A 27,396-nucleotide genomic window follows, 5' to 3' on the forward strand; every position below is an offset into this window, starting at 1 on the left:
GTTTGGAGAGAGGAGGCGCAGAGTCCCGTTGTGTGTGGGGCTGTGTAAAGGCTCCCAAAGCGAGATCAGGTCTACCCAAAGGCTGCTGCTGGGAGGCTTCATTAGGGGCGTAATTAGGGTTAGGGTCGGGGTTGTTCAGAAAGAAGGCGCAGAGTCCTGTTGTGTGTGGGGCTGTGTAAAGGCTCCCAAAGGGAGATCAGGTCTACCCAAAGGCTTGGGTTGGGAGGCTTAATTAGGGGCGTAATTAGGGTTAGGGTTAATATCCTGGGGGGGGGGTTGGGGGGGTCCCAGGGAGGATCCTTAATGGCTTGGGGGGGGGGGTCTTAGTGGCTATGGGGGGGGCCTTAATTAGGGTTAGGGTCTGGAGAGAGAGAAGGCGCAGAGTCCTGTTGTGTGGGGTTGCATAAAGGCTCCCCAGGGGAGTTCAGGTGTACCCAAAGGCTTCGGAATGGGGGCACTTTTTGATGGGAGAATCGGGGGACTGCTCCACGGCACTCGTCTCTCCCTTCCACTCAAGAGCGCCTTGCAGACGGCTGCTGGGCACCTGCAGTGGCACCGTGCTGGTACAAAAGTAAGCGTGTGTGGAGCATGCTGCGATCTACCTCTTCCTTAGTGACCTGCAGCGACTGGAGGGGGCTGAGGCAATGAAGCTCCGTGCTGTTCCCTCGGGCCCCCAGAGAGAAGAGATCAGCGCCTGCCCCTCCACTCCCCTCCTCAGGAAGCTGAGGGCCGCCGTGAGGCCTCCCCTCAGTCGCCTCTTTCTACCTCTAGTCTTAATAGCTGTTGTTCCACTCAGGATGGTAGTGCAGCAAAAAGAAGTATATTACACACTGTTTGCATGATGTAAAGAAATAAATAAAAAACACCACAATCTGGTAAAAACTGAGCTGAGCCTGTCCTTTAAAAAGGGGAGAATATGCTACGGAAAGGAAGAGCTGTCTTTGTAATTGCTCAGCCACTCAATCTTGCTATCGTCACCAGTGAAAAGCCGTTCTCCCCGTGTGCTGTGCCCTCGTGAAACCCCCCTCCCCAGAGCAGAGCATCCAGCTGTGGGGCCCAGCACAAGGGAGACTTGGGCAATGAGCTGGGATTTTTCTCTTGTACCCCTTGAGGAGAGCTGAGCCGTGGGAGCGTTGGCATGGGGCGCCCTGGCCAAAATCGGCCATCCGTGCAGGGTCAGGACCTGAGGAGGGCTGGCTGTGGGGAGCCTGGCCTCGGCCCAGGATCAGGAAGGGCCCGCGCTTGTGTGTGGCTGCGGCACTGCCAGTTTGAGCAGGGGGTTCTCGGGTGAGCGCTGTGCAGGGTCGCTGCCGCGCTCACAGCCCTTCTGTCTGCTCCTGCTGTGCTGCTCCCCAGCTCCCTTCCCCTGCGTTCCCTGCATGGTGGGCACAGTCTGGCTGACCCCCAGCACCGAGGACCCTCAGGCTTACTTGTCGATCAGTCACAAAGTCCTGCTGTGGGTTCCTGGCTGTTGCTGTACATAAGACCCGGACTGCTGTGCTGTATTATTCAATGTTTATTGAAAGTGTGGCCAAGGCTGCACCCCGGGGGGGCCTGCCCCAGCCCTTGGAGGAGGTTGGGGGGGGCCGTGGGGGCGGCGTCTGTGCCCACGAGGACTGGTGGGTACTGGGCCGGTCGTGCACCTTCCACTGATCCGCTGCCGGGCTTGGGGGCCGTGGAGGCTGGGATGGTGGCAGGCGGGCCGCTCTTCCAGGCACTGATGGTGGCTGCTGGCATCGGGCCTGGCTCTCAGGCGTACCACGGTGGTCAGGCTGCCTGTAGGGGCTCACGGAGCGGCTGCGGGTGTCAATGTCTGGGCTGCCTGGGCTGCGGCGAGGCGCCTGCGGAGACAGGAACTTGCTGAGGCCGTGCTGCGGCTGCGGTGCCAGGCGGGTGCGAGGCAGCAGGGTGCAGGCACCCGGCTGTGCGTGAGCTGTGGGCACACAGTGCTCTGTGCAGAAAACAGGGTGCCCTGTGCCCTCGGCTGGGACTCTGCTCCCCTCCACATCCTGCCCCAGCTTGTCTCCTCCCCAGCGCCTCGCCAGCCATCCTGACCTGCCTGCTCTGCACGTGCTGTCCCAGCAAGAAGACCTGGCCCCCGCAGAGACAGGGGTCCACAGCCGGGCTCAGCACGACCGGGTCCCAACAGCCACCGGCTGCCCTTTTTCAGAGCGCCTTGCAAGGACCAGTACTCAGCTCCCTGCCCGGCCCTGGCCCTGGCCCAACAAGGTGACGGCCTCGGCTCCCTGTTCGGGGAGGTGCTGCCCATCCGCTCTTTGGGATGTGTAATTAAACACACAAGCTCTGTGTGTGCTGAGGACACGCACGCTGGCAGCGCTCAGGTGCGGCTGTGACACACCGACTGCCCCTCTCCAAGGCAATGCCCGCAGCTGGCAGGGCTCATCCCCATGCTCCCAGTAGCTGGCACACCTTGGCTGAGGCGGACACCTGCAATTCAGGGCATCCCAGAACAGGGTGCCTTGTGCTGGGGGGGAACTGGCACTGCTGCGCTTCTCTCTCCGATGGCACCCTCTCTCAGCTCCTGCATTTCTCTTCCTGACCTCGCTTTGCCTACGGCTGTCCCTGGCTCTGCTCTTGCTGCGGAAGGGCCAAGCTTCGCTAAGACCAGCAACAGAAAAATGGGCTCCAGAACAGAATGCCCAGGAATTAGAGGCCACCTAAAGCACTGGACAGCAGAAATTTCAGAAGAGTCTGGTCAAAAACTAACTGCTCACTTCACAATACGCTAACGACAACTGCTTCCTGGCTGGCAGCAGCCACATAATAATGTTGACAAAGATACGGTAACGAATTTGGGAGGGGGAGAGGAGGAGAGGGAGCGGGGGAACAACAACTCACTGGTTTTTCTGCCACCAACGCCTGACAAGCACACAGCATGAAGTACAAATTTGTCAAAAACAGGAAGGCAACCAAGAATGCCACAGCGCCTCCTATGCAGTAACCGCCTCCTATGCAGGAACTTAGGAAATATTGGCGCTTCGCAGTGTTTGCATTGTTCTCCCCATCCACGCCTGCAAGAACAATTGTGGACATTGCTGTGTTCTGCGCACTACTGGTAATCTCACCGGAGGTCTGGCATTGCCAGGAAGTGTTCTGTTTCATTTGGTTAGCATCTTTGAGCAAGTGAAAATCCTCAGGCCGCAATGCTTCCTGAGGTTCAGCAGAAGCTGGGGAATCTGCCAAAGGCACTGCAACTCAAGGCACTCTGGAGCCTCCCTTTTGCCTCTCAGCTTTGTTTTCCCTCCATCCTTTGTTTTCCCTGCCATAATGCTGAGGGCCCAGTGTCTCAGGTTTGCTCCCCCAGCTCTTTGGAGTTCTAAAAGTTCTTAGGCGCTTGCCCACCTTCGCTGTTCGAGGCACACTCGGAGCCTTAGGGACAAAACTGAACAAAATTCGGGAGCCCAGGAGTGCCAGTGAGGCAGTGCCCCATCTGCACTGGGTCAGGGCATCACTCTGGGCCTCAGCTCACAGGAGGGGTCCCGTTTCCCATCGTCTGCTCAGTGGGCTTCTGACGGCCTCGTTCCCCCAAGAGCAAGGTTCCAAAATCCCTGGGAACTGGGTGCGCTGGGAGGTGACCCCTCTCTAGCCACAGCCACAGAGCTTTGTGAGCGTCTCTCCGCTGCACTGCTCTCACATGCTGTCACAGCCCGGGGAAGACAGCCATCCTCAGGGAGCCACTCCTGCCTTCCTCTGCAACACTTGCTGCCTACTGACACTCTTGGGTTTGGCTGCTGACATGAGCTGCAAGAGCGGGTACCAGGGCAAGAACCTGCACACGCATGCTGGTTCTGGTTGGTGACAGCGGATGACCAAGAAACAGCCTTTACCTGGTGGGGCAGTTGACTTCACTGGCTCTGTTCTTTTGCCAGGGAGCGGCAGCGTGCGACCGCTTCCTCGCCAAAGCACCTTCTTCGGCACAGTCTCTCTAACCAGCCCTTTAGAAAGAAAGCAGGACAGTGTGACTACAAGGAACTGCTCCTCCTTGAACCATATTCTGGGCACAGCTGCAAGCACACACCAGTTGCTGCTGGCTGGATACCAATGTTTGCACGGAACAGCTCGGACCACTTATGGTAGTGCTGGGCTAGCAGCTGCCCCTGGGACACGGCGTGACCCACAAGCGGCAGCAGAGGCTCTCGGCCTTCTCTGGCGCTCACCAGTGCCTGCCAGGTGTGAAATTGAGTGTCTCCGCTCTGATCCATCCCTTCCTGCTGTGCAGGTTACGGTGTGTCCACACATGGATTTAGAACCTCAGCTTCCCAAGTCTTATGGCGGACAGAGTGAAATATACCCACCACGTGCTGCCTTCTCGAAGTACTTTCTGATTTTCCCTGTGATGTGAGAGGACCTCAGGGAAGGTTTTACTCTTTCAGCTTTATCTTTTGCTCTTAGAGGACCTGAAGAGAAAGTAGGAAGTTAACTTTGGCACCAGTGCAATTTGGAGAACCAGGGCTTAGTTTGTGAAGTCAGTGAAATGACTTCCCACCCCTGGGATACCAGCTGGGCTCCAGCGCAGGAAGCAGCCGAGGGTCTGGCAAAGCCCTCCCTGGGGACACTTCTGCAACCAAAGCCCCGTGAGAAGTTTCTGTCACATCGACACCTACATCAGTAGCTCTATGGCAGTGCCCTGTTTGCACTGGGTCAGGGCATCACTCTGGGCCTCAGCTCACAGGAGGGGTCCCGTTTCCCATCGTCTGCTCAGTGGGCTTCTGACGGCCTCGTTCCCCCAAGAGCAAGGTTCCAAAATCCCTGGGAACTGGGTGCGCTGGGAGGTGACCCCTCTCTAGCCACAGCCACAGAGCTTTGTGAGCGTCTCTCCGCTGCACTGCTCTCACATGCTGTCACAGCCCGGGGAAGACAGCCATCCTCAGGGAGCCACTCCTGCCTTCCTCTGCAACACTTGCTGCCTACTGACACTCTTGGGTTTGGCTGCTGACATGAGCTGCAAGAGCGGGTACCAGGGCAAGAACCTGCACACGCATGCTGGTTCTGGTTGGTGACAGCGGATGACCAAGAAACAGCCTTTACCTGGTGGGGCAGTTGCCTGTGTTGCCCCTGTTCTTTTGCCAGGGAGTGGCAGCGTGCGACCGCTTCCTCGCCAAAGCACCTCCTTCGGCACAGTCTCTCTAACCAGCCCTTTAGAAAGAAAGCAGGACAGTGTGACTACAAGGAACTGCTCCTCCTTGAACCATATTCTGGGCACAGCTGCAAGCACACACCAGTTGCTGCTGGCTGGATACCAATGTTTGCACGGAACAGCTCGGACCACTTATGGTAGTGCTGGGCTAGCAGCTGCCCCTGGGACACGGCGTGACCCACAAGCGGCAGCAGAGGCTCTCGGCCTTCTCTGGCGCTCACCAGTGCCTGCCAGGTGTGAAATTGAGTGTCTCCGCTCTGATCCATCCCTTCCTGCTGTGCAGGTTACGGTGTGTCCACACATGGATTTAGAACCTCACCTTCCCACAAGCCCTGCCCACCCACCTGCTCCCGGTGGTCGCCATGGCGCATCCTGGGCACCCCGGGCACACAGGGCCACCAGCAGGAGGAAGAGGACGCAGGCAGGGGCCGTGGCTCCCCACACTCGCACCATGCTTCCACCACCGCCGCTGCAGCTGCAGCTACTGCTGCTGTCAGGACCGGTGCGGAGCAGTGCCTGTGGGCTGGCCCCGCGTCACAATGGGGTGTCGGGATGTCACGGCCCAGCACTGCATCACCGAGAGGTATTGTGACCTCGCAGCCCTCCCGGTGTCACAGAGCAGCGTTGGGACCTCATGGCCCGGCAGCACGCTCCCTCCCCTCTATCGATTCTTTCTCATCCACTGCTGGCTGCCGGGGGCTGAGGGCATGGCAGAAAGAGGCTGGAGGGGAAGGAAGGCTGCGAGGTGGAGATAAGGCCGCGGAGGACAGGAGAGAGCGGTTCCGCTATCCTCATATCTCACAGCCTCATACTGCCCCAAAGTCGCTCTGTATCCCATCGGCAGGGTCGCCATCTCCTTCCTGCCCCCATATCCCTCCCCAGCAGCCTGCCGTATCCCCAAAGCCCCCTGTCCTTAGTGCCATCCATAGCCAGATTTCCCAGCGCGCCCCCATCAGCTCAGGTTCCCGTATTGATCACGCAGCTTCCCCACATCCCTGCATTCCCCTCATATCCAGTGCTGGTGGCATGCCATATCCCATAGCCCCGCACATGCCCCAAATATCCACCACTCACTCCTTAACGTCCCACCCCAATATCCCCCCAGTTCCCTGTACGCCACCCCCAGGGGCTCAAATGCCACCTCCACATTTTCACACGTTCCCAGTCTCTGCATTTCCAGCATCCTCCTATTGCAGCCCCACAGCTCCCACGTATATGGGCTATGGGACATTCCCCTCCAAAAGCCCAAACACCAGAGCCCCCAGCCACCCACCCCACCTGCAGCGGCTCTCCCACCCCTCCCTGGATGCCCTAACATCCCTAACACACCGGGACAACCAGGCGAGGTGACAGCGGTGGCCATCCAGTTAATGACACGCACAAGGGCTTGTTCTGATTTGGGGACTCTCCTTCCACCTTTTTTCTTCTCCTTCACCTCTCCAACCTGCTCTTCCCACCGTCGTGCCCTCCTCGATGCTCCTGGCATCCCTTTTCTTCCCCATCCCTCTCTCACTCTGTCTCAGCCTCTGTCCATGCTTTCATTTTTCACTCACACTGTTTGTCTCTCCATTTCATTTCTCACCCTTTCTCACTCCTTTCTTTTTCCTCACAATTTCCATTTTTATTTCTGGTCTTTCTTCATTTTCTCTTTCACAATCACCCTTCCCGACAACGTCCATGTCTCCTCCCTCCCCTCTACCACGTGAAACGACCCCTTTCTACTTCTTTCATCCTCCCAGGAACCGTTTCTTGCTTTGTTTTCCCACAGGTGAGCACCCGTTTGGCTGCACACCAGTCTTTTGGGATGCGTCTTCAGCAGGGAGCGGTCTTTAGGGGGTGGAATCGCCCACAGCATCTTCCTCTCATTAGTGTTCCTCATACTTATTCTCCTCCTGAAGGGTGTGTGGGGATCTGGCGTGCAGCTGGGAGATCCCGGCAGGGCTGGCTCCAGACAGGAACGAGGCGTCTGCGGGAAGGAGCGAGGTGGGTGGTGGGGAGCCCAAAGGTGGGGCGATTCCCCCCTCAGCTCAGGGTGTACCTTTGGTTCTCCCCCGGGCCCAGAAGAAGAGGAGGATGAGGCTGTTGATGGTGAGGAAGCAGCCGCCCACAACCAGGAGCCGTAGAAGAAGGAAGCAGCTCTTCCCTGCAAGAGGGTGGGACAGGTTAGGAGATGTAGACACAGTTCATGCGTGCTGACGGAGGGAAGGCTGTGAGCATCGTTCCGCCACCATCTCTCTTTCCCTTTCCCCACCCCTCCGTCTCCAGGCATTCTGCTCAGGTCCTGAGTGCTGAACACCCAAAGACTTTCCCCGCTTGCTTGGCTCTGCAGGAGGCACTGAGAAATTTGGGAACAATGGCTCGGGAGGCCAAGGAGAGGCTGCTGAGCCATAAAGGTGGACAGAGGGATGCTCGATACTTGTTTGGGGTGGTTGGGGTGATGGAAGGGCTGAGAGGGAGGGAGAGGTGGGTGCAAGACTGGGTGGGCTGAGTCATGGACAGAAGGATGGTGATCGGATAGATAGAGCAGCTGCCCGGTGCAAAAATCAGCTAGTTTGGAGAGGAACGTACAGGGACTGGAATGGAATCGTTTCAGGAAAAAATGGAGAGAGGGAGGGACAGACGGATGGACAGATGGAGAGAGGGATGGTTTAATGGGCTGGTTACTGGATGGATGGATGGGTGGGTGGGTGGATGGATGGATGGGTTGGTGGTGGATGGACTGACAGATTGTTAGGTGGGTGGATGGATGGCCAGCTCACCTTTCTTTTGGGCATTTATACTGATAGACACGGCTTGGCTTGTGAAGGACGGGATCCACCTCTCAGGCTTTTTTTCCTCATACTTGCAGGTAAAGTTTCCACTCTGTTGGGGACCAGCACGTGGGAGCTGGAGGACCATGGAAGTCCTTAAATTGCCCCCGTGATCTGCTGCATTGTCCTCAGAGCCTTCTGTCGTAGGGAGGACCTCTTGGCCATCCCTGTAGAAGCGAAACCTCCGTACAGTGGCGTCTCCAGGGGCCTTACAGATGATGCTCAGGAGATCTCCTGCCATCACCTCTCCCAGCGGGGACTCCACCGTCAGCAGGGGCTGGGGAAGGTGGTCTGAGAAAAGGGGAGGAATAAATGGAGACGTAGCAATAAGGACAGCACAAACGGATCTCCAGTTGTTTGCCTTCCCACTGCATGCAGCAAAGCTTGGGATTGTAGGCTTCCTGCCACGACATGAGAAGAGCGCCAGTGGCAGCCACCTTCCAGACCATGCTGGTCCCAGAAAGATAAATCCTCCACCCAGAAATCCTACTGATTTTGGCGATGGGCTGGGTTAAACCACAAAGCCCACCAATCCTGATTTCCAGGTGAGTTGTCACATTGCGGGGCGATAGCTGACACCCACGTTTGGGCATCTGAATAGTTCTCAGAGAGGAGGGAGAAAGCAGAGAGAAAGATAAAGAAATCACACAGCTCACCTCCAATCTTGATCACCAGTTTTTCGCTGGTTGGGGATATGAGCTGCTTCCGACCTTGCTTGAGGGAATAGCTGCAGAAATGCGGCCCCCTGTGTTGCATTCGGGAGAGGACGAACTCAAACGTGTAGTTACTCGTCGAGCTAAATCCTGAAACTGCCCAGCCAGCCTCGCCAAAAATTTGGTACGTCAGCTTCCCAGTGATGCTGGGGGGAGTGGTGCACACCAGCGTGACAGCGTCTCCAAAGAAATATTCCTTCTGTCCCTGCAGCACCCAGAGGGTCGGGGCAGGGACTGCGGCTGGGGGATAGAGAGGGAGACAGGCAGGGGGGACGGAGGTGAGGTGCAAGGAGCAGAGGCAGAAGGGACTAACTCCACGCAAATAAAAGAAACTGGCTTTCATTTCAAGGAATACAATAAAGCACAGAGGGGACCTCGTAAAGCAGAAATGTCTCTGGGCTATGACTCATTTTATCTCCTTGGGATTCAGCACAAGGTTGCGTCCCGCTGCGGCAAGTGATGAAAGAAAGGAGACTGCAAAAACCCTTTCCACACCCTGGGCAGCTTTGCCATGCCGGCAGAAATGTCCTTAATGTGCTTTCAAGCAATTTTATTTTTTTTTGCTGCAACTTGGTAATTTATGAAAATAGGAAATGGGGAAGGGGGGTTGAAAAGGCTAAGGGTGAAGGGTAAAACCCGTCGCTGATGCTCCTCCACAGCAGCCACTGGGAAAAGACGTTTGGTCTCCACCTCCCTACCTGCCCCCAGCTGCAAACCCTACAAAAATACCATTGACCCACACCCAAAATAGGAGGAGCAGGTGTGGGAAGGAGAGGGCCGGGAAGGGGTTCGGTCTCAAGGGGTTTCCACTCACCACCAGTGTGTTGACACGAGGCAGGACCTCAACAAAGTGAGATAACGAAAAATCCCCAGCACCCAATTTCACCACTGGGTTGTTATGGGGAGGGGGAATGAGGCTGAGGGTCTCCCAGACAGTCACACCTGTGGGACCCCAAATCCAGCCGTGCCCCCAGCAGCTCAGCCCCTGTTTAAGGAGACCCCAGAGGAGTTACCTTCCTCGGAGACCATCTGGCGATGTTAAGGCCCCCCCCCCCCCCCCCCCAGATTACTAAGACTCCCCCTCCCCAAGCCATTAAGGACCCTCCCTTTTAACCCCATTTTATCCCCCAATTTAACCCCCCCCACTTTACCCCCACCCCCCCACTTTACCCCCAGCCCCCCCATTTTAACCCCAGCCCCCCCCATTTTAACCCCCTTTAACCCCAACCCCCCCGTTTAACCCCCCCGTTTTACCCCCAACCCCCCAAATTTTCCCCCAACCCCCCCAATTTACTCCCCCTTTACCCCCAACCCCCCCCATTTTACCCCCAGCCCCCCATTTTACCCCCCCATTTTACCCCCACCCCCCCCATTTTACCCCCCCCCACTTTATCCCCAACCCCCCCCCCACTTTACCCTCACCCCCCTTGTCCCACCCCCCCCAATTTGGGCTCCCCCATTTAACCCCCCCCCTCATTTTACACCCAACCCCCCCACTTTACCCCACCCCCCCATTTTACCCCTGGTCCCCCCCCCCAATTTACCCCCAGCCCCCATTTAACTCCCCCATTTTACCCTCACCCCCCTAATTTGAAACCCCCAACTTACCCCTGAACCCCCCCAATTTACCCCCGACCTCCCCCAATCTACCCCCACCCCCCCATTTACCCCCACCCCCCCCACTTTTACCCCCCCCCCATTTTTTACCCCCCCCACCTGCGAAAACGCCGCCGCCGCCTCCTCCACGCCCTCCGCCAGCGTCTGTGCCAGCTCCAGCCACACCTGGAGGGGGGGGGAGGCGAAAACCCACAAATATGACCCCCCCGTGTCCCCCCCCCACCCAAAAAATCGTGTCCCCCCCCCTGGGGCGGGGGGTCCTCACCTCGATGGGGGCCGGGCGCCGGGCGCGGCGGCGCCGCTGCTCCTCCAGGCAGGCGCGGTGCTGGGTGCCCACGGCCTCGCGCGCCGCCCGGCCCCGCAGCCGCGACACCAGGCCGAGGATCTTTGCCGGGGGGGGGGCACAGGAATTAGGGACCCCCCCCTCAAATACCCCATAGCCCCCCCCCAAAAATATCCTGTAGTTCCAGCCCCCGGGAGCTGCCACCCACCCCGACCCCGTAGGACCCACTGATATGCCCCCCCCCCATTGCCACCCCAAAACCCCCCGTTGCCCCCCCCCCGTGTACCCCCAGCCCCCCCCCGTGCACCCCCCCCATCCCCATGTACCCCCCCATTGCCCCCCCCATGTACCTTGGGGTACGCAGGGACCCAGGACCCCCCCGGGGACCCCCCCCAAGCCCCCTCCCCGAGGAATTGGGGACCCAGGACCCCTTCCAACCCCCCCCCAAGGACCCCCCCGTGTTATTAAGGACCACCCCCCCCCCCCACGGGCATATTAAGGGACCCCCCCCCAAGCCATTAAGGACCCTCCCCGGGACCCCTCCCAACACCCCCCCCCCCCCCCCCCCAAGAAATTAAGGACCCCCTCCGGGCATATTAAGGACCCCCCCCCAAGCCATTAAGGACCCTCCCTGAGACCCCCCCAAGCATATTAAGGACCCCCCCCGGGCATTAAGCCCCCTTCCCCCCCCCCCCCCCCCCGGGATATTAAGGACACCCCGGGCCATTAAGCCCCCCCCATGGACTTTAAGCCCCCCCGGGATATTAAGGACCCCCCCCCAGGCCATTAAGCCCCCCCCGGGATTTTAAGCCCCCCCCCGGGCCCACCTCGGCCTCGCTCCGCCGGGGGAGGCTCTCCCGCAGCGGCCGGGCCTGGAGCTCCGGGAGGCCGAGGGCGGCCTGGGCCCGCAGCGCCGCCAGCAGCGATCGCTTCTCCCGCAGCGACCAGGCCGCGGCCCGGGGCCTCCCCGCCGGGGCCTCGGCGAAGCGGGCCGGGACCAGGCGGGGCCGGGGGGGAGGCTTCATGGCGCGGGGAGATGGCGTCAGGGCGACGAAACGGGGTGGAAACGGGGGGAGCTGGGAGGGAACGGCCCGCCGGGGGGTGCTGGGAGATGTGGTTCGGGGGGGGAGGAGAAAGGGACAGCAGGTCTACCCAAAGGCTGCTGCTGGGAGGCTTCATTAGGGGCGTAATTAGGGTTAGGGTCGGGGTTGTTCAGAAAGAAGGCGCAGAGTCCTGTTGTGTGTGGGGCTGTGTAAAGGCTCCCAAAGGGAGGTCAGGTCTACCCAAAGGCTTGGGTTGGGAGGCTTAATTAGGAGTGTAATTAGGGTTAGGGTCGGGGTTGTTCAGAAAGAAGGCGCAGAGTCCTGTTGTGTGTGGGGTTGAGTAAAGGCTCCCAAAGGGAGATCAGGTATACCCAGAGGATTCCGTTGGGTGGCTTAATTAGGGGCGTAATTAGGGTTAGGGTCGGGGTTGTTTGGAGAGAGAGAAGGCGCAGAGTCCTGTTGTGTGTGGGGCTGTGTAAAGGCTCCCAAAGGGAGGTCAGGTCTACCCAAAGGCTTGGGTTGGGAGGCTTAATTAGGGGTGTAATTAGGGTTAGGCTTAATATCCTGGGGGGGGGGTTGGGGGGGTCCCAGGGAGGATCCTTAATGGCTTGGGGGGGGGGTCTTAGTGGCTATGGGGGGGGCCTTAATTAGGGTTAGGGTCTGGAGAGAGAGAAGGCGCAGAGTCCTGTTGTGTGGGGTTGCATAAAGGCTCCCCAGGGGAGTTCAGGTGTACCCAAAGGCTTCGGAATGGGGGCACTTTTTGATGGGAGAATCGGGGGACTGCTCCACGGCACTCGTCTCTCCCTTCCACTCAAGAGCGCCTTGCAGACGGCTGCTGGGCACCTGCAGTGGCACCGTGCTGGTACAAAAGTAAGCGTGTGTGGAGCATGCTGCGATCTACCTCTTCCTTAGTGACCTGCAGCGACTGGAGGGGGCTGAGGCAATGAAGCTCCGTGCTGTTCCCTCGGGCCCCCAGAGAGAAGAGATCAGCGCCTGCCCCTCCACTCCCCTCCTCAGGAAGCTGAGGGCCGCCGTGAGGCCTCCCCTCAGTCGCCTCTTTCTACCTCTAGTCTTAATAGCTGTTGTTCCACTCAGGATGGTAGTGCAGCAAAAAGTAGTATATTACACACTGTTTGCATGCTGTAAAGAAATAAATAAAAAACACCACAATCTGGTAAAAACTGAGCTGAGCCTGTCCTTTAAAAAGGGGAGAATATGCTACGGAAAGGAAGAGCTGTCTTTGTAATTGCTCAGCCACTCAATCTTGCTATCGTCACCAGTGAAAAGCCGTTCTCCCCGTGTGCTGTGCCCTCGTGAAACCCCCCTCCCCAGAGCAGAGCATCCAGCTGTGGGGCCCAGCACAAGGGAGACTTGGGCAATGAGCTGGGATTTTTCTCTTGTACCCCTTGAGGAGAGCTGAGCCGTGGGAGCGTTGGCATGGGGCGCCCTGGCCAAAATCGGCCATCCGTGCAGGGTCAGGACCTGAGGAGGGCTGGCTGTGGGGAGCCTGGCCTCGGCCCAGGATCAGGAAGGGCCCGCGCTTGTGTGTGGCTGCGGCACTGCCAGTTTGAGCAGGGGGTTCTCGGGTGAGCGCTGTGCAGGGTCGCTGCCGCGCTCACAGCCCTTCTGTCTGCTCCTGCTGTGCTGCTCCCCAGCTCCCTTCCCCTGCGTTCCCTGCATGGTGGGCAGTCTGGCTGACCCCCAGCACCGAGGACCCTCAGGCTTACTTGTCGATCAGTCACAAAGTCCTGCTGTGGGTTCCTGGGTGTCGCTGTACATAAGACCCGGACTGCTGTGCTGTATTATTCAATATTTATTGAAAGTGTGGCCAAGGCTGCACCCCGGGGGGGGCTGCCCCAGCCCTTGGAAGAGGGTGGAGGGGGCCGTGGAGGTGATGTCTGTGTCCACGAGGACTGGGGGCTGCTGGGCCGGTCGTGCACCTTCCACTGATCCGCTGCCGGGCGTGGGGGCCGTGGAGGCCGGGCTGGTGGCAGGCGGGCCGCTCTTCCAGGCACTGATGGTGGCTGCTGGCATCGGGCCTGGCTCTCAGGCGTACCACGGTGGTCAGGCTGCCTGTAGGGGCTCACGGAGCGGCTGCGGGTGTCAATGTCTGGGCTGCCTGGGCTGCGTCGAGGCGCCTGCGGAGACAGGAACTTGCTGAGGCCGTGCTGCGGCTGCGGTGCCAGGCGGGTGCGAGGCAGCAGGGTGCAGGCACCCGGCTGTGCGTGAGCTGTGGGCACACAGTGCTCTGTGCAGAAAACAGGGTGCCCTGTGCCCTCGGCTGGGACTCTGCTCCCCTCCACATCCTGCCCCAGCTTGTCTCCTCCCCAGCGCCTCGCCAGCCATCCTGACCTGCCTGCTCTGCACGTGCTGTCCCAGCAAGAAGACCTGGCCCCCGCAGAGACAGGGGTCCACAGCCGGGCTCAGCATGACCGGGTCCCAACAGCCACCGGCTGCCCTTCCCCAGAGCGCCTTGCAAGGACCAGTACTCAGCTCCCTGCCCGGCCCTGGCCCTGGCCCAACAAGGTGACGGCCTCGGCTCCCTGTTCGGGGAGGTGCTGCCCATCCGCTCTTTGGGATGTGTAATTAAACACACAAGCTCTGTGTGTGCTGAGGACACGCACGCTGGCAGCGCTCAGGTGCGGCTGTGACACACCGACTGCCCCTCTCCAAGGCAATGCCCGCAGCTGGCAGGGCTCATCCCCATGCTCCCAGTAGCTGGCACACCTTGGCTGAGGCGGACACCTGCAATTCAGGGCATCCCAGAACAGGGTGCCTTGTGCTGGGGGGGAACTGGCACTGCTGCGCTTCTCTCTCTGATGGCACCCTCTCTCAGCTCCTGCATTTCTCTTCCTGACCTCGCTTTGCCTACGGCTGTCCCTGGCTCTGCTCTTGCTGCGGAAGGGCCAAGCTTCGCTAAGACCAGCAACAGAAAAATGGGCTCCAGAACAGAATGCCCAGGAATTAGAGGCCACCTAAAGCACTGGACAGCAGAAATTTCAGAAGAGTCTGGTCAAAAACTAACTGCTCACTTCACAATACGCTAACGACAACTGCTTCCTGGCTGGCAGCAGCCACATAATAATGTTGACAAAGATACGGTAACGAATTTGGGAGGGGGAGAGGAGGAGAGGGAGCGGGGGAACAACAACTCACTGGTTTTTCTGCCTCCAACGCCGAATACTCACGCACCCAGCACGCAACTATCACAAGCAGGAGGGGAGTCACGACTACTGCACTGACTACTACGCAGAAACTTAGGAAATCTTGGGGCTTCGCAGTGTTTGCATTGTTCTCCCCATCCACGCCTGCAAGAACAATTGTGGACATTGCTGTGTCCTGCGCACTACTGGTAATCTCACCGGAGGTCTGACATTGCCAGGAAGTGTTCTGTTTCATTTGGTTAGCATCTTTGAGCAAGTGAAAATCCTCAGGCCGCAATGCTTCCTGAGGTTCAGCAGAAGCTGGGGAATCTGCCAAAGGCACTGCAACTCAAGGCACTCTGGAGCCTCCCTTTTGCCTCTCAGCTTTGTTTTCCCTCCATCCTTTGTTTTCCCTGCCATAATGCTGAGGGCCCAGTGTCTCAGGTTTGCTCCCCCAGCTCTTTGGAGTTCTAAAAGGTCTTAGGCGCTTGCCCACCTTCGCTGCTCGAGGCACACTCGGAGCCTTAGGGACAAAACTGAACAAAATTCGGGAGCCCAGGAGTGCCAGTGAGGCAGTGCCCCATCTGCACTGGGTCAGGGCATCACTCTGGGCCTCAGCTCACAGGAGGGGTCCCGTTTCCCATCGTCTGCTCAGTGGGCTTCTGACGGCCTCGTTCCCCCAAGAGCAAGGTTCCAAAATCCCTGGGAACTGGGTGCGCTGGGAGGTGACCCCTCTCTAGCCACAGCCACAGAGCTTTGTGAGCGTCTCTCCGCTGCACTGCTCTCACATGCTGTCACAGCCCGGGGAAGACAGCCATCCTCAGGGAGCCACTCCTGCCTTCCTCTGCAACACTTGCTGCCTACTGACACTCTTGGGTTTGGCTGCTGACATGAGCTGCAAGAGCGGGTACCAGGGCAAGAACCTGCACACGCATGCTGGTTCTGGTTGGTGACAGCGGATGACCAAGAAACAGCCTTTACCTGGTGGGGCAGTTGACTTCACTGGCTCTGTTCTTTTGCCAGGGAGCGGCAGCGTGCGACCGCTTCCTCGCCAAAGCACCTTCTTCGGCACAGTCTCTCTAACCAGCCCTTTAGAAAGAAAGCAGGACAGTGTGACCCTAAGGAACCGCTCCTCCTTTCGAGGACGGTATCTTTGAAAGGTAGTGCTTCTCAAAAGACATCCCTAAAGTTTAGAAGCTACGGCCTGGGCTTCTGGGGGAGGTACTCACTACTCCAAACAACATGTCATTCACAAAGAAAAATCTAAGTGTTCGACTCCTGGCAGTCTACCAGCACAGACAGCAAAATCTGGCCTGCTGCGAGACCAGGAGATTGCAGGAGATCTTCTTGTTCACATCGCACATAGTGCATTTTTGGCACACTGCAAGATGTTGCTCAATTCGTGCCTTCAAAGAGGACAGAAAAAAGCTGCATCCAGTTCAGAGGCAGGAACAGCCCTTCTGAGAAGCATGTCCATCCCATCATGCTGACTCCATCCCATGGGAAGGGCAAGAGTCACACACATCAGGCTGAGCCGCAAGCTCTTGAACCATGTTGTGGGCACAGTTGTGGGCATCAGGGAAGAGCCCACAGTCCCCAAACAAGAGGAGAAGCACAGCCAAGTCATTTGAAACCCAACTAGAATTGGACAGCTAAATCAGCTGAAACTGAGGTAAGCGCCAAGGGTGCTTTTCCCCTGCAGTGACATGTGTCTCCCGGCAAATGAGACAGCAAGGACTGCTTGGGCTGTGCCTCCTGCCTTGAACTCGCCCAGCTGCAAGCAGCGCTGTGCAGGAGCTGAACACAAGTTCAGCAGAAGCCCTTTGCTGCTGGCTGGATACCAATGTTTGCACGGAACAGCTCGGACCACTTATGGTAGTGCTGGGCTAGCAGCTGCCCCTGGGACACGGCGTGACCCACAAGCGGCAGCAGAGGCTCTCGGCCTTCTCTGGCGCTCACCAGTGCCTGCCAGGTGTGAAATTGAGTGTCTCCGCTCTGATCCATCCCTTCCTGCTGTGCAGGTTACGGTGTGTCCACACATGGATTTAGAACCTCAGCTTCCCAAGTCTTATGGCGGACAGAGTGAAATATACCCACCATGTGCTGCCTCGTCTAACTCCTTTATGAGATCCTCTATGATGTCAGGGGATGTTGGGGAAGATTTTCTTATTTCAGCATTGTCCTTCGCTGTTAGAGGACCTGAACAGAAAGTAGGAAGTTAACTTTGGCACCAGTGCAATTTGGAGAACCAGGGCTTCGTTTGTGAAGTCAGTGAAATGACTTCCCACCCCTGGGATACCAGCTGGGCTCCAGCGCAGGAAGCAGCCGAGGGTCTGGCAAAGCCCTCCCTGGGGACACTTCTGCAACCAAAGCCCCGTGAGAAGTTTCTGTCACATCGACACCTACATCAGTAGCTCTATGGCAGTGCCCCGTTTGCACTGGGTCAGGGCATCACTCTGGGCCTCAGCTCACAGGAGGGGTCCCGTTTCCCATCGTCTGCTCAATGGGCTTCTGACGGCCTCGTTCCCCCAAGAGCAAGGTTCCAAAATCCCTGGGAACTGGGTGCGCTGGGAGGTGACCCCTCTCTAGCCACAGCCACAGAGCTTTGTGAGCGTCTCTCCGCTGCACTGCTCTCACATGCTGTCACAGCCCGGGGAAGACAGCCATCCTCAGGGAGCCACTCCTGCCTTCCTCTGCAACACTTGCTGCCTACTGACACTCTTGGGTTTGGCTGCTGACATGAGCTGCAAGAGCGGGTACCAGGGCAAGAACCTGCACACGCATGCTGGTTCTGGTTGGTGACAGCGGATGACCAAGAAACAGCCTTTACCTGGTGGGGCAGTTGACTTCACTGGCTCTGTTCTTTTGCCAGGGAGCGGCAGCGTGCGACCGCTTCCTCGCCAAAGCACCTTCTTCGGCACAGTCTCTCTAACCAGCCCTTTAGAAAGAAAGCAGGACAGTGTGACCCTAAGGAACCGCTCCTCCTTTCGAGGACGGTATCTTTGAAAGGTAGTGCTTCTCAAAAGACATCCCTAAAGTTTAGAAGCTACGGCCTGGGCTTCTGGGGGAGGTACTCACTACTCCAAACAACATGTCATTCACAAAGAAAAATCTAAGTGTTCGACTCCTGGCAGTCTACCAGCACAGACAGCAAAATCTGGCCTGCTGCGAGACCAGGAGATTGCAGGAGATCTTCTTGTTCACATCGCACATAGTGCATTTTTGGCACACTGCAAGATGTTGCTCAATTCGTGCCTTCAAAGAGGACAGAAAAAAGCTGCATCCAGTTCAGAGGCAGGAACAGCCCTTCTGAGAAGCATGTCCATCCCATCATGCTGACTCCATCCCATGGGAAGGGCAAGAGTCACACACATCAGGCTGAGCCGCAAGCTCTTGAACCATGTTGTGGGCACAGTTGTGGGCATCAGGGAAGAGCCCACAGTCCCCAAACAAGAGGAGAAGCACAGCCAAGTCATTTGAAACCCAACTAGAATTGGACAGCTAAATCAGCTGAAACTGAGGTAAGCGCCAAGGGTGCTTTTCCCCTGCAGTGACATGTGTCTCCCGGCAAATGAGACAGCAAGGACTGCTTGGGCTGTGCCTCCTGCCTTGAACTCGCCCAGCTGCAAGCAGCGCTGTGCAGGAGCTGAACACAAGTTCAGCAGAAGCCCTTTGCTGCTGGCTGGATACCAATGTTTGCACGGAACAGCTCGGACCACTTATGGTAGTGCTGGGCTAGCAGCTGCCCCTGGGACACGGCGTGACCCACAAGCGGCAGCAGAGGCTCTCGGCCTTCTCTGGCGCTCACCAGTGCCTGCCAGGTGTGAAATTGAGTGTCTCCGCTCTGATCCATCCCTTCCTGCTGTGCAGGTTACGGTGTGTCCACACATGGATTTAGAACCTCAGCTTCCCAAGTCTTATGGCGGACAGAGTGAAATATACCCACCATGTGCTGCCTCGTCTAACTCCTTTATGAGATCCTCTATGATGTCAGGGGATGTTGGGGAAGATTTTCTTATTTCAGCATTGTCCTTCGCTGTTAGAGGACCTGAACAGAAAGTAGGAAGTTAACTTTGGCACCAGTGCAATTTGGAGGACCAGGGCTTAGTTTGTGAAGTCAGTGAAATGACTTCCCACCCCTGGGATACCAGCTGGGCTCCAGCGCAGGAAGCAGCCGAGGGTCTGGCAAAGCCCTCCCTGGGGACACTTCTGCAACCAAAGCCCCGTGAGAAGTTTCTGTCACATCGACACCTACATCAGTAGCTCTATGGCAGTGCCCCGTTTGCACTGGGTCAGGGCATCACTCTGGGCCTCAGCTCACAGGAGGGGTCCCGTTTCCCATCGTCTGCTCAATGGGCTTCTGACGGCCTCGTTCCCCCAAGAGCAAGGTTCCAAAATCCCTGGGAACTGGGTGCGCTGGGAGGTGACCCCTCTCTAGCCACAGCCACAGAGCTTTGTGAGCGTCTCTCCGCTGCACTGCTCTCACATGCTGTCACAGCCCGGGGAAGACAGCCATCCTCAGGGAGCCACTCCTGCCTTCCTCTGCAACACTTGCTGCCTACTGACACTCTTGGGTTTGGCTGCTGACATGAGCTGCAAGAGCGGGTACCAGGGCAAGAACCTGCACACGCATGCTGGTTCTGGTTGGTGACAGCGGATGACCAAGAAACAGCCTTTACCTGGTGGGGCAGTTGACTTCACTGGCTCTGTTCTTTTGCCAGGGAGCGGCAGCGTGCGACCGCTTCCTCGCCAAAGCACCTTCTTCGGCACAGTCTCTCTAACCAGCCCTTTAGAAAGAAAGCAGGACAGTGTGACCCTAAGGAACCGCTCCTCCTTTCGAGGACGGTATCTTTGAAAGGTAGTGCTTCTCAAAAGACATCCCTAAAGTTTAGAAGCTACGGCCTGGGCTTCTGGGGGAGGTACTCACTACTCCAAACAACATGTCATTCACAAAGAAAAATCTAAGTGTTCGACTCCTGGCAGTCTACCAGCACAGACAGCAAAATCTGGCCTGCTGCGAGACCAGGAGATTGCAGGAGATCTTCTTGTTCACATCGCACATAGTGCATTTTTGGCACACTGCAAGATGTTGCTCAATTCGTGCCTTCAAAGAGGACAGAAAAAAGCTGCATCCAGTTCAGAGGCAGGAACAGCCCTTCTGAGAAGCATGTCCATCCCATCATGCTGACTCCATCCCATGGGAAGGGCAAGAGTCACACACATCAGGCTGAGCCGCAAGCTCTTGAACCATGTTGTGGGCACAGTTGTGGGCATCAGGGAAGAGCCCACAGTCCCCAAACAAGAGGAGAAGCACAGCCAAGTCATTTGAAACCCAACTAGAATTGGACAGCTAAATCAGCTGAAACTGAGGTAAGCGCCAAGGGTGCTTTTCCCCTGCAGTGACATGTGTCTCCCGGCAAATGAGACAGCAAGGACTGCTTGGGCTGTGCCTCCTGCCTTGAACTCGCCCAGCTGCAAGCAGCGCTGTGCAGGAGCTGAACACAAGTTCAGCAGAAGCCCTTTGCTGCTGGCTGGATACCAATGTTTGCACGGAACAGCTCGGACCACTTATGGTAGTGCTGGGCTAGCAGCTGCCCCTGGGACACGGCGTGACCCACAAGCGGCAGCAGAGGCTCTCGGCCTTCTCTGGCGCTCACCAGTGCCTGCCAGGTGTGAAATTGAGTGTCTCCGCTCTGATCCATCCCTTCCTGCTGTGCAGGTTACGGTGTGTCCACACATGGATTTAGAACCTCAGCTTCCCAAGTCTTATGGCGGACAGAGTGAAATATACCCACCAGGTGCTGCCTCCTCTAACTCCTTTATGATGTCCTCTATGATGTCAGGGGATGTTGGGGAAGATTTTCTTATTTCAGCATTGTCCTTCGCTGTTAGAGGACCTGAACAGAAAGTAGGAAGTTAACTTTGGCACCAGTGCAATTTGGAGGACCAGGGCTTCGTTTGTGAAGTCAGTGAAATGACTTCCCACCCCTGGGATACCAGCTGGGCTCCAGCGCAGGAAGCAGCCGAGGGTCTGGCAAAGCCCTCCCTGGGGACACTTCTGCAACCAAAGCCCCGTGAGAAGTTTCTGTCCCAGCGCCATCTACATCAATAGCTCAGTAGGAGAGCATACCAGGGCTCGTGCCTTGACAGGGCACACACACGTGCCGGTCTATACCTTCCCACCTGCAGAGATGCCTGGCTGACGTTTGGGCTTTGAGCTGGCAGCTCTCAAAGGAAGTCAAAAGCCACAACTTACCCAGGCCATCTCCCAGAGCTTCAGTCCTGGAACCCATCTGGGAGCCTGCATCACCTTCGCCTTCGGTCCCATCTGTAAACACAAGTGGAGTCCCTCCTGTGAACTACGCCAACATACTCCTTCTGACCAGAGTGACAGAGAATGCGGTTCAAAGAGGGGACTGCTCCACGGCACTCGTCTCTCCCTGCCACTCCAGAGCATCTTGCAAACAGTTGCTGGGTGCCTGCAGTGGCACCGTGCTGGTACAAACTAAGCGTGCGTGGAGCTGCCCGGAGAAGGGCCCTCCCCGTGCCCACCCCAGGTCTCAACTCAAGCGCAAGGTGCCTGCTGGCTCTGCAGCACCTAGATGCTCCTGCCTTCCGCTGACTTACCTGGCAGATTAACCTGAGGCTCGTGGTCCACATCAGGCTGAGGTGTCGAGTAGCCAGAGCCTACGAGAACTGCTGCAATCAAGCACAGAAGAGAAACATTCCCCGTGCATGGTGTGATCTACCTCTTCCTTAGTGACCTGCAGCGACTGGAGGGGGCTCAGGCAAGGATGTGGGACCCAGACACGAGCCAGGATTTCCAAAGCCGCAAAGGGGCCTGCTGAGCTGGAGGCTCCCTCTTGGCCTCTTCCCAAATCCTCTCTCCAGGCTGTGCGCAACACCCCGCAGGGACCACGCCGCCAAAGATGTGGCCCCTCAGGTGTTTCTTCCGGGAAGATCTCTGCTGGACACAAAGGAAGACCCCACTGCAGGGGGAGCGTGCAGACCCCGGGAAAAATGATCATCCATGTTTGTCATGGAGAAGCCCCCTGGCCAGTGAGCAGCTGAACCCTTGCTGAGCTAGCTCAACAAACCGTTAACAAACAGCAAGGAAATGAACACGGACAACTTACCACCTGTGGGACCCATACTGGCAGGCTCAGGAGCAGGATTCCATGGAGGCACTTGACCAGTACTGCCTGTGGGCACAAGTGGGATCAGACACAGGTAAGGGGAGCTTCCATTGCCTCTTGGGGCCTGCCTCTTCCTCAGTGACCGGGAGGCACTGGCTGGGGCTCAGGTAATGACATGGCCCAAACAGGAAGAAAAGCCTGGGTTCTTCCCTCTCTGTGGAGAGGGGCAGGGGTGGCATCTCTCCAAGTGAAGAAATATTCAGGGCTCATTTGTGCAAGCCCCCTCAAGGCACAAACGCACTTGGAAGACCCTGAATAAACTATTACAGCCCATTAGCCATCTTCCTTCAAGGAAGCACACTCGCAACGTACCTCGGGGATCCTCCTGAGGCTCCAAACCATGATCCAGCTGAGAAGCTGGATATCGAGAGCCAACACCGTCATCATCTAAAATCAAGCAGAGATGAGAGACGTTGCCATGGCATGCTGTGCTCTCCCTCTTCCCCAGCACCCTGCAGTGACTGAGGGGGCTGAGGCAATGTCACGGGACAAAGATGCAGGTGGAAATTTCCCAAGAGGGGCCAGCGGCCTCAGCCCCACAGGGGCTCAGACCCGGGCTTCTCGGCCCCAGCGCCGCTCCCGGCCCCCCCGGCAGGAAACAACCCCGCAGCAGCCACGGCCCCACCGTGCCACCCTGCGGGGCTTCTGCCTCCTGCCTGCCCCCTGCCCGCGGTGCCCGCCCGGCCCTGCTGCCATCCCGTCCCCGTCCCCTCCATCCATACGCGTGCCGCGCAGCACCATGCCGCCCAGGGTTTGGTGTTGGCCCCGGCCCTGCCCACCCACCTGCTCCCGGTGGTCGCCATGGCGCAGCCTGGGCACCCCGGGCACACAGGGCCACCAGCAGGAGGAAGAGGACGCAGGCAGGGGCCGTGGCTCCCCACACTCGCACCATGCTTCCACCACCGCCGCTGCAGCTGCAGCTACTGCTGCTGTCAGGACCGGTGCGGAGCAGTGCCTGTGGGCTGGCCCAGCGTCACAATGGGGTGTCGGGATGTCACGGCCCAGCACTGCATCACCGAGAGGTATTGTGACCTCGCAGCCCTCCCGGTGTCACGGAGCAGCGTTGGGACCTCATGGCCCGGCAGCACGCTCCCTCCCCTCTATCGATTCTTTCTCATCCACTGCTGGCTGCCGGGGGCTGAGGGCATGGCAGAAAGAGGCTGGAGGGGAAGGAAGGCTGCGAGGTGGAGATAAGGCCGCGGAGGACAGGAGAGAGCGGTTCCGCTATCCTCATATCTCACAGCCTCATACTGCCCCAAAGTCGCTCTGTATCCCATCGGCAGGGTCGCCATCTCCTTCCTGCCCCCATATCCCTCCCCAGCAGCCTGCCGTATCCCCAAAGCCCCCTGTCCTTAGTGCCATCCATAGCCAGATTTCCCAGCGCGCCCCCATCAGCTCAGGTTCCCGTATTGATCACGCAGCTTCCCCACATCCCTGCATTCCCCTCATATCCAGTGCTGGTGGCATGCCATATCCCATAGCCCCGCACATGCCCCAAATATCCACCACTCACTCCTTAACGTCCCACCCCAATATCCCCCCAGTTCCCTGTACGCCACCCCCAGGGGCTCAAATGCCACCTCCACATTTTCACACGTTCCCAGTCTCTGCATTTCCAGCATCCTCCTGTTGCAGCCCCACAGCTCCCACGTATATGGGCTATGGGACATTCCCCTCCAAAAGCCCAAACACCAGAGCCCCCAGCCACCCACCCCACCTGCAGCGGCTCTCCCACCCCTCCCTGGATGCCCTAACATCCCTAACACACCGGGACAACCAGGCGAGGTGACAGCGGTGGCCATCCAGTTAATGACCCGCACAAGGGCTTGTTCTGATTTGGGGGCTCTCCTTCCACCTTTTTTCTTCTCCTTCACCTCTCCAACCTGCTCTTCCCACCGTCGTGCCCTCCTCGATGCTCCTGGCATCCCTTTTCTTCCCCATCCCTCTCTCACTCTGTCTCAGCCTCTGTCCATGCTTTCATTTTTCACTCACACTGTTTGTCTCTCCATTTCATTTCTCACCCTTTCTCACTCCTTTCTTTTTCCTCACAATTTCCATTTTTATTTCTGGTCTTTCTTCATTTTCTCTTTCACAATCACCCTTCCCGACAACGTCCATGTCTCCTCCCTCCCCTCTACCACGTGAAACGACCCCTTTCTACTTCTTTCATCCTCCCAGGAACCGTTTCTTGCTTTGTTTTCCCACAGGTGAGCACCTGTTTGGCTGCACACCAGTCTTTTGGGATGCGTCTTCAGCAGGGAGCGGTCTTTAGGGGGTGGAATCGCCCACAGCATCTTCCTCTCATTAGTGTTCCTCATACTTATTCTCCTCCTGAAGGGTGTGTGGGGATCTGGCGTGCAGCTGGGAGATCCCGGCAGGGCTGGCTCCAGACAGGAACGAGGCGTCTGCGGGAAGGAGCGAGGTGGGCGGTGGGGAGCCCAAAGGTGGGGCGATTCCCCCCTCAGCTCAGGGTGTACCTTTGGTTCTCCCCCGGGCCCAGAAGAAGAGGAGGATGAGGCTGTTGATGGTGAGGAAGCAGCCGCCCACAACCAGGAGCCGTAGAAGAAGGAAGCAGCTCTTCCCTGCAAGAGGGTGGGACAGGTTAGGAGATGTAGACACAGTTCATGCGTGCTGACGGAGGGAAGGCTGTGAGCATCGTTCCGCCACCATCTCTCTTTCCCTTTCCCCACCCCTCCGTCTCCAGGCATTCTGCTCAGGTCCTGAGTGCTGAACACCCAAAGACTTTCCCCGCTTGCTTGGCTCTGCAGGAGGCACTGAGAAATTTGGGAACAATGGCTCGGGAGGCCAAGGAGAGGCTGCTGAGCCATAAAGGTGGACAGAGGGATGCTCGATACTTGTTTGGGGTGGTTGGGGTGATGGAAGGGCTGAGAGGGAGGGAGAGGTGGGTGCAAGACTGGGTGGGCTGAGTCATGGACAGAAGGATGGTGATCGGATAGATAGAGCAGCTGCCCGGTGCAAAAATCAGCTAGTTTGGAGAGGAACGTACAGGGACTGGAATGGAATCGTTTCAGGAAAAAATGGAGAGAGGGAGGGACAGACGGATGGACAGATGGAGAGAGGGATGGTTTAATGGGCTGGTTACTGGATGGATGGATGGATGGGTGGGTGGGTTGGTGGTGGATGGACTGACAGATTGTTAGGTGGGTGGATGGATGGCCAGCTCACCTTTCTTTTGGGCATTTATACTGATAGACACGGCTTGGCTTGTGAAGGACGGGATCCACCTCTCAGGCTTTTTTTCCTCATACTTGCAGGTAAAGTTTCCACTCTGTTGGGGACCAGCACGTGGGAGCTGGAGGACCATGGAAGTCCTTAAATTGCCCCCGTGATCTGCTGCATTGTCCTCAGAGCCTTCTGTCGTAGGGAGGACCTCTTGGCCATCCCTGTAGAAGTGAAACCTCCGTACAGTGGTGTCTCCAGGGGCCTTACAGATGATGCTCAGGAGATCTCCTGCCATCACCTCTCCCAGCGGGGACTCCACCGTCAGCAGGGGCTGGGGAAGGTGGTCTGAGAAAAGGGGAGGAATAAATGGAGACGTAGCAATAAGGACAGCACAAACGGATCTCCAGTTGTTTGCCTTCCCACTGCATGCAGCAAAGCTTGGGATTGTAGGCTTCCTGCCACGACATGAGAAGAGCGCCAGTGGCAGCCACCTTCCAGACCATGCTGGTCCCAGAAAGATAAATCCTCCACCCAGAAATCCTACTGATTTTGGCGATGGGCTGGGTTAAACCACAAAGCCCACCAATCCTGATTTCCAGGTGAGTTGTCACATTGCGGGGCGATAGCTGACACCCACGTTTGGGCATCTGAATAGTTCTCAGAGAGGAGGGAGAAAGCAGAGAGAAAGATAAAGAAATCACACAGCTCACCTCCAATCTTGATCACCAGTTTTTCGCTGGTTGGGGATATGAGCTGCTTCCGACCTTGCTTGAGGGAATAGCTGCAGAAATGCGGCCCCCTGTGTTGCATTCGGGAGAGGACGAACTCAAACGTGTAGTTATTCGTCGAGCTAAATCCTGAAACTGCCCAGCCAGCCTCGCCAAAAATTTGGTACGTCAGCTTCCCAGTGATGCTGGGGGGAGTGGTGCACACCAGCGTGACAGCGTCTCCAAAGAAATATTCCTTCTGTCCCTGCAGCACCCAGAGGGTCGGGGCAGGGACTGCGGCTGGGGGATAGAGAGGGAGACAGGCAGGGGGGACGGAGGTGAGGTGCAAGGAGCAGAGGCAGAAGGGACTAACTCCACGCAAATAAAAGAAACTGGCTTTCATTTCAAGGAATACAATAAAGCACAGAGGGGACCTCGTAAAGCAGAAATGTCTCTGGGCTAGGACTCATTTTATCTCCTTGGGATTCAGCACAAGGTTGCGTCCCGCTGCGGGAAGTGATGAAAGAAAGGAGACTGCAAAAACCCTTTCCACACCCTGGGCAGCTTTGCCATGCCGGCAGAAATGTCCTTAATGTGCTTTCAAGCAATTTTATTTTTTTTTGCTGCAACTTGGTAATTTATGAAAATAGGAAATGGGGAAGGGGGGTTGAAAAGGCTAAGGGTGAAGGGTAAAACCCGTCGCTGATGCTCCTCCACAGCAGCCACTGGGAAAACACGTTTGGTCTCCACCTCCCTACCTGCCCCCAGCTGCAAACCCTACAAAAATACCATTGACCCACACCCAAAATAGGAGGAGCAGGTGTGGGAAGGAGAGGGCCGGGAAGGGGTTGGGTCTCAAGGGGTTTCCACTCACCACCAGTGTGTTGACACGAGGCAGGACCTCAACAAAGTGAGATAACGAAAAATCCCCAGCACCCAATTTCACCACTGGGTTGTTATGGGGAGGGGGAATGAGGCTGAGGGTCTCCCAGACAGTCACACCTGTGGGACCCCAAATCCAGCCGTGCCCCCAGCAGCTCAGCCCCTGTTTAAGGAGACCCCAGAGGAGTTACCTTCCTCGGAGACCATCTGGCGATGTTAAGGCCCCCCCCCCCCCCCCCAGATTACTAAGACTCCCCCCCCCCAAGCCATTAAGGACCCTCCCTGAGACCCCCCCAAGCATATTAAGGACCCCCCCCCGGGCATTAAGCCCCCTTCCCCCCCCCCGGGATATTAAGGAACCCCTGGGATATTAAGGCCCCCCCCATGGATTTTAAGCCCCCCCCCGGGCCCACCTCGGCCTCGCTCCGCCGGGGGAGGCTCTCCCGCAGCGGCCGGGCCTGGAGCTCCGGGAGGCCGAGGGCGGCCTGGGCCCGCAGCGCCGCCAGCAGCGATCGCTTCTCCCGCAGCGACCAGGCCGCGGCCCGGGGCCTCCCCGCCGGGGCCTCGGCGAAGCGGGCCGGGACCAGGCGGGGCCGGGGGGGAGGCTTCATGGCGCGGGGAGATGGCGTCAGGGCGACGAAACGGGGTGGAAACGGGGGGA

The 27,396-nt window shown here is 57.7% G+C and overlaps 2 protein-coding genes across 5 annotated transcripts; both read right to left on the reverse strand.

The window, feature by feature from the left end:
• Nucleotides 1-1,501: 1,501 nt before the first annotated feature.
• Nucleotides 1,502-27,396, reverse strand: LOC310891933 (uncharacterized protein). Its single transcript, XM_083854149.1, has 21 exons — nt 27,149-27,396; nt 26,728-26,898; nt 25,857-26,153; nt 25,445-25,491; nt 25,150-25,367; nt 24,441-24,545; nt 22,747-24,368; nt 22,276-22,350; nt 21,904-21,969; nt 21,395-21,466; nt 21,024-21,095; nt 20,563-20,664; nt 19,447-19,554; nt 18,714-18,815; nt 17,598-17,705; nt 16,865-16,966; nt 15,749-15,856; nt 4,317-4,418; nt 3,849-3,956; nt 2,860-3,032; nt 1,502-1,841 (listed from the first exon to the last, which is right to left on the reverse strand). The coding sequence occupies exons 7-21, from the start codon at nt 22,853-22,855 to the stop codon at nt 1,506-1,508; spliced, it is 1,743 nt and encodes a 580-aa protein (XP_083710275.1). The 5' UTR covers nt 22,856-24,368; nt 24,441-24,545; nt 25,150-25,367; nt 25,445-25,491; nt 25,857-26,153; nt 26,728-26,898; nt 27,149-27,396; the 3' UTR covers nt 1,502-1,505.
• Nucleotides 6,754-11,645, reverse strand: LOC310891935 (snRNA-activating protein complex subunit 2-like). Of its 4 annotated transcripts, XR_014577790.1 has the most exons (9): nt 11,409-11,639; nt 10,564-10,683; nt 10,398-10,463; nt 9,496-9,666; nt 8,625-8,921; nt 8,213-8,259; nt 7,918-8,135; nt 7,197-7,301; nt 6,754-7,124 (listed from the first exon to the last, which is right to left on the reverse strand). XR_014577790.1 is itself a non-coding variant. In XM_083854152.1 (5 exons), exons 1-5 carry the CDS (start codon nt 11,604-11,606, stop codon nt 9,108-9,110), a joined length of 576 nt encoding a protein of 191 aa, XP_083710278.1. In that variant the 5' UTR covers nt 11,607-11,645; the 3' UTR covers nt 9,005-9,107. The 4 variants fall into 4 exon arrangements, 1 of the variants encoding a protein (XP_083710278.1); XR_014577789.1 differs by lacking the exon at nt 8,213-8,259; XR_014577791.1 differs by having other exon boundaries at nt 7,918-8,259.

Source organism: Anser anser, assembly GCF_964211835.1.
Source record: "Anser anser genome assembly, contig: HAP1_SCAFFOLD_506, whole genome shotgun sequence".
Taxonomy (NCBI): domain Eukaryota; kingdom Metazoa; phylum Chordata; class Aves; order Anseriformes; family Anatidae; genus Anser; species Anser anser.

Coding starts and splice junctions, on each gene's coding strand:
- LOC310891935 (XM_083854152.1), bottom strand. CDS start 11,606: ATGAAGCCTCCCCCCCGGCCCCGCCTGGTCCCGGCCCGCTTCGCCGAG. Junction 10,684..11,408: donor CCCGGCGGAGCGAGGCCGAG/GTGGGCCCGGGG, acceptor CCCCCGGCAAAG/ATCCTCGGCCTGGTGTCGCG. Junction 9,129..9,495: donor CTCGTGTCAACACACTGGTG/GTGAGTGGAAAC, acceptor CACTTGCCGCAG/CGGGACGCAACCTTGTGCTG.
- LOC310891933 (XM_083854149.1), bottom strand. CDS start 22,855: ATGGTGCGAGTGTGGGGAGCCACGGCCCCTGCCTGCGTCCTCTTCCTC. Junction 21,467..21,903: donor CAGTATGGGTCCCACAGGTG/GTAAGTTGTCCG, acceptor GCTTGATTGCAG/CAGTTCTCGTAGGCTCTGGC. Junction 20,665..21,023: donor AGCTCTGGGAGATGGCCTGG/GTAAGTTGTGGC, acceptor CTTTCTGTTCAG/GTCCTCTAACAGCGAAGGAC.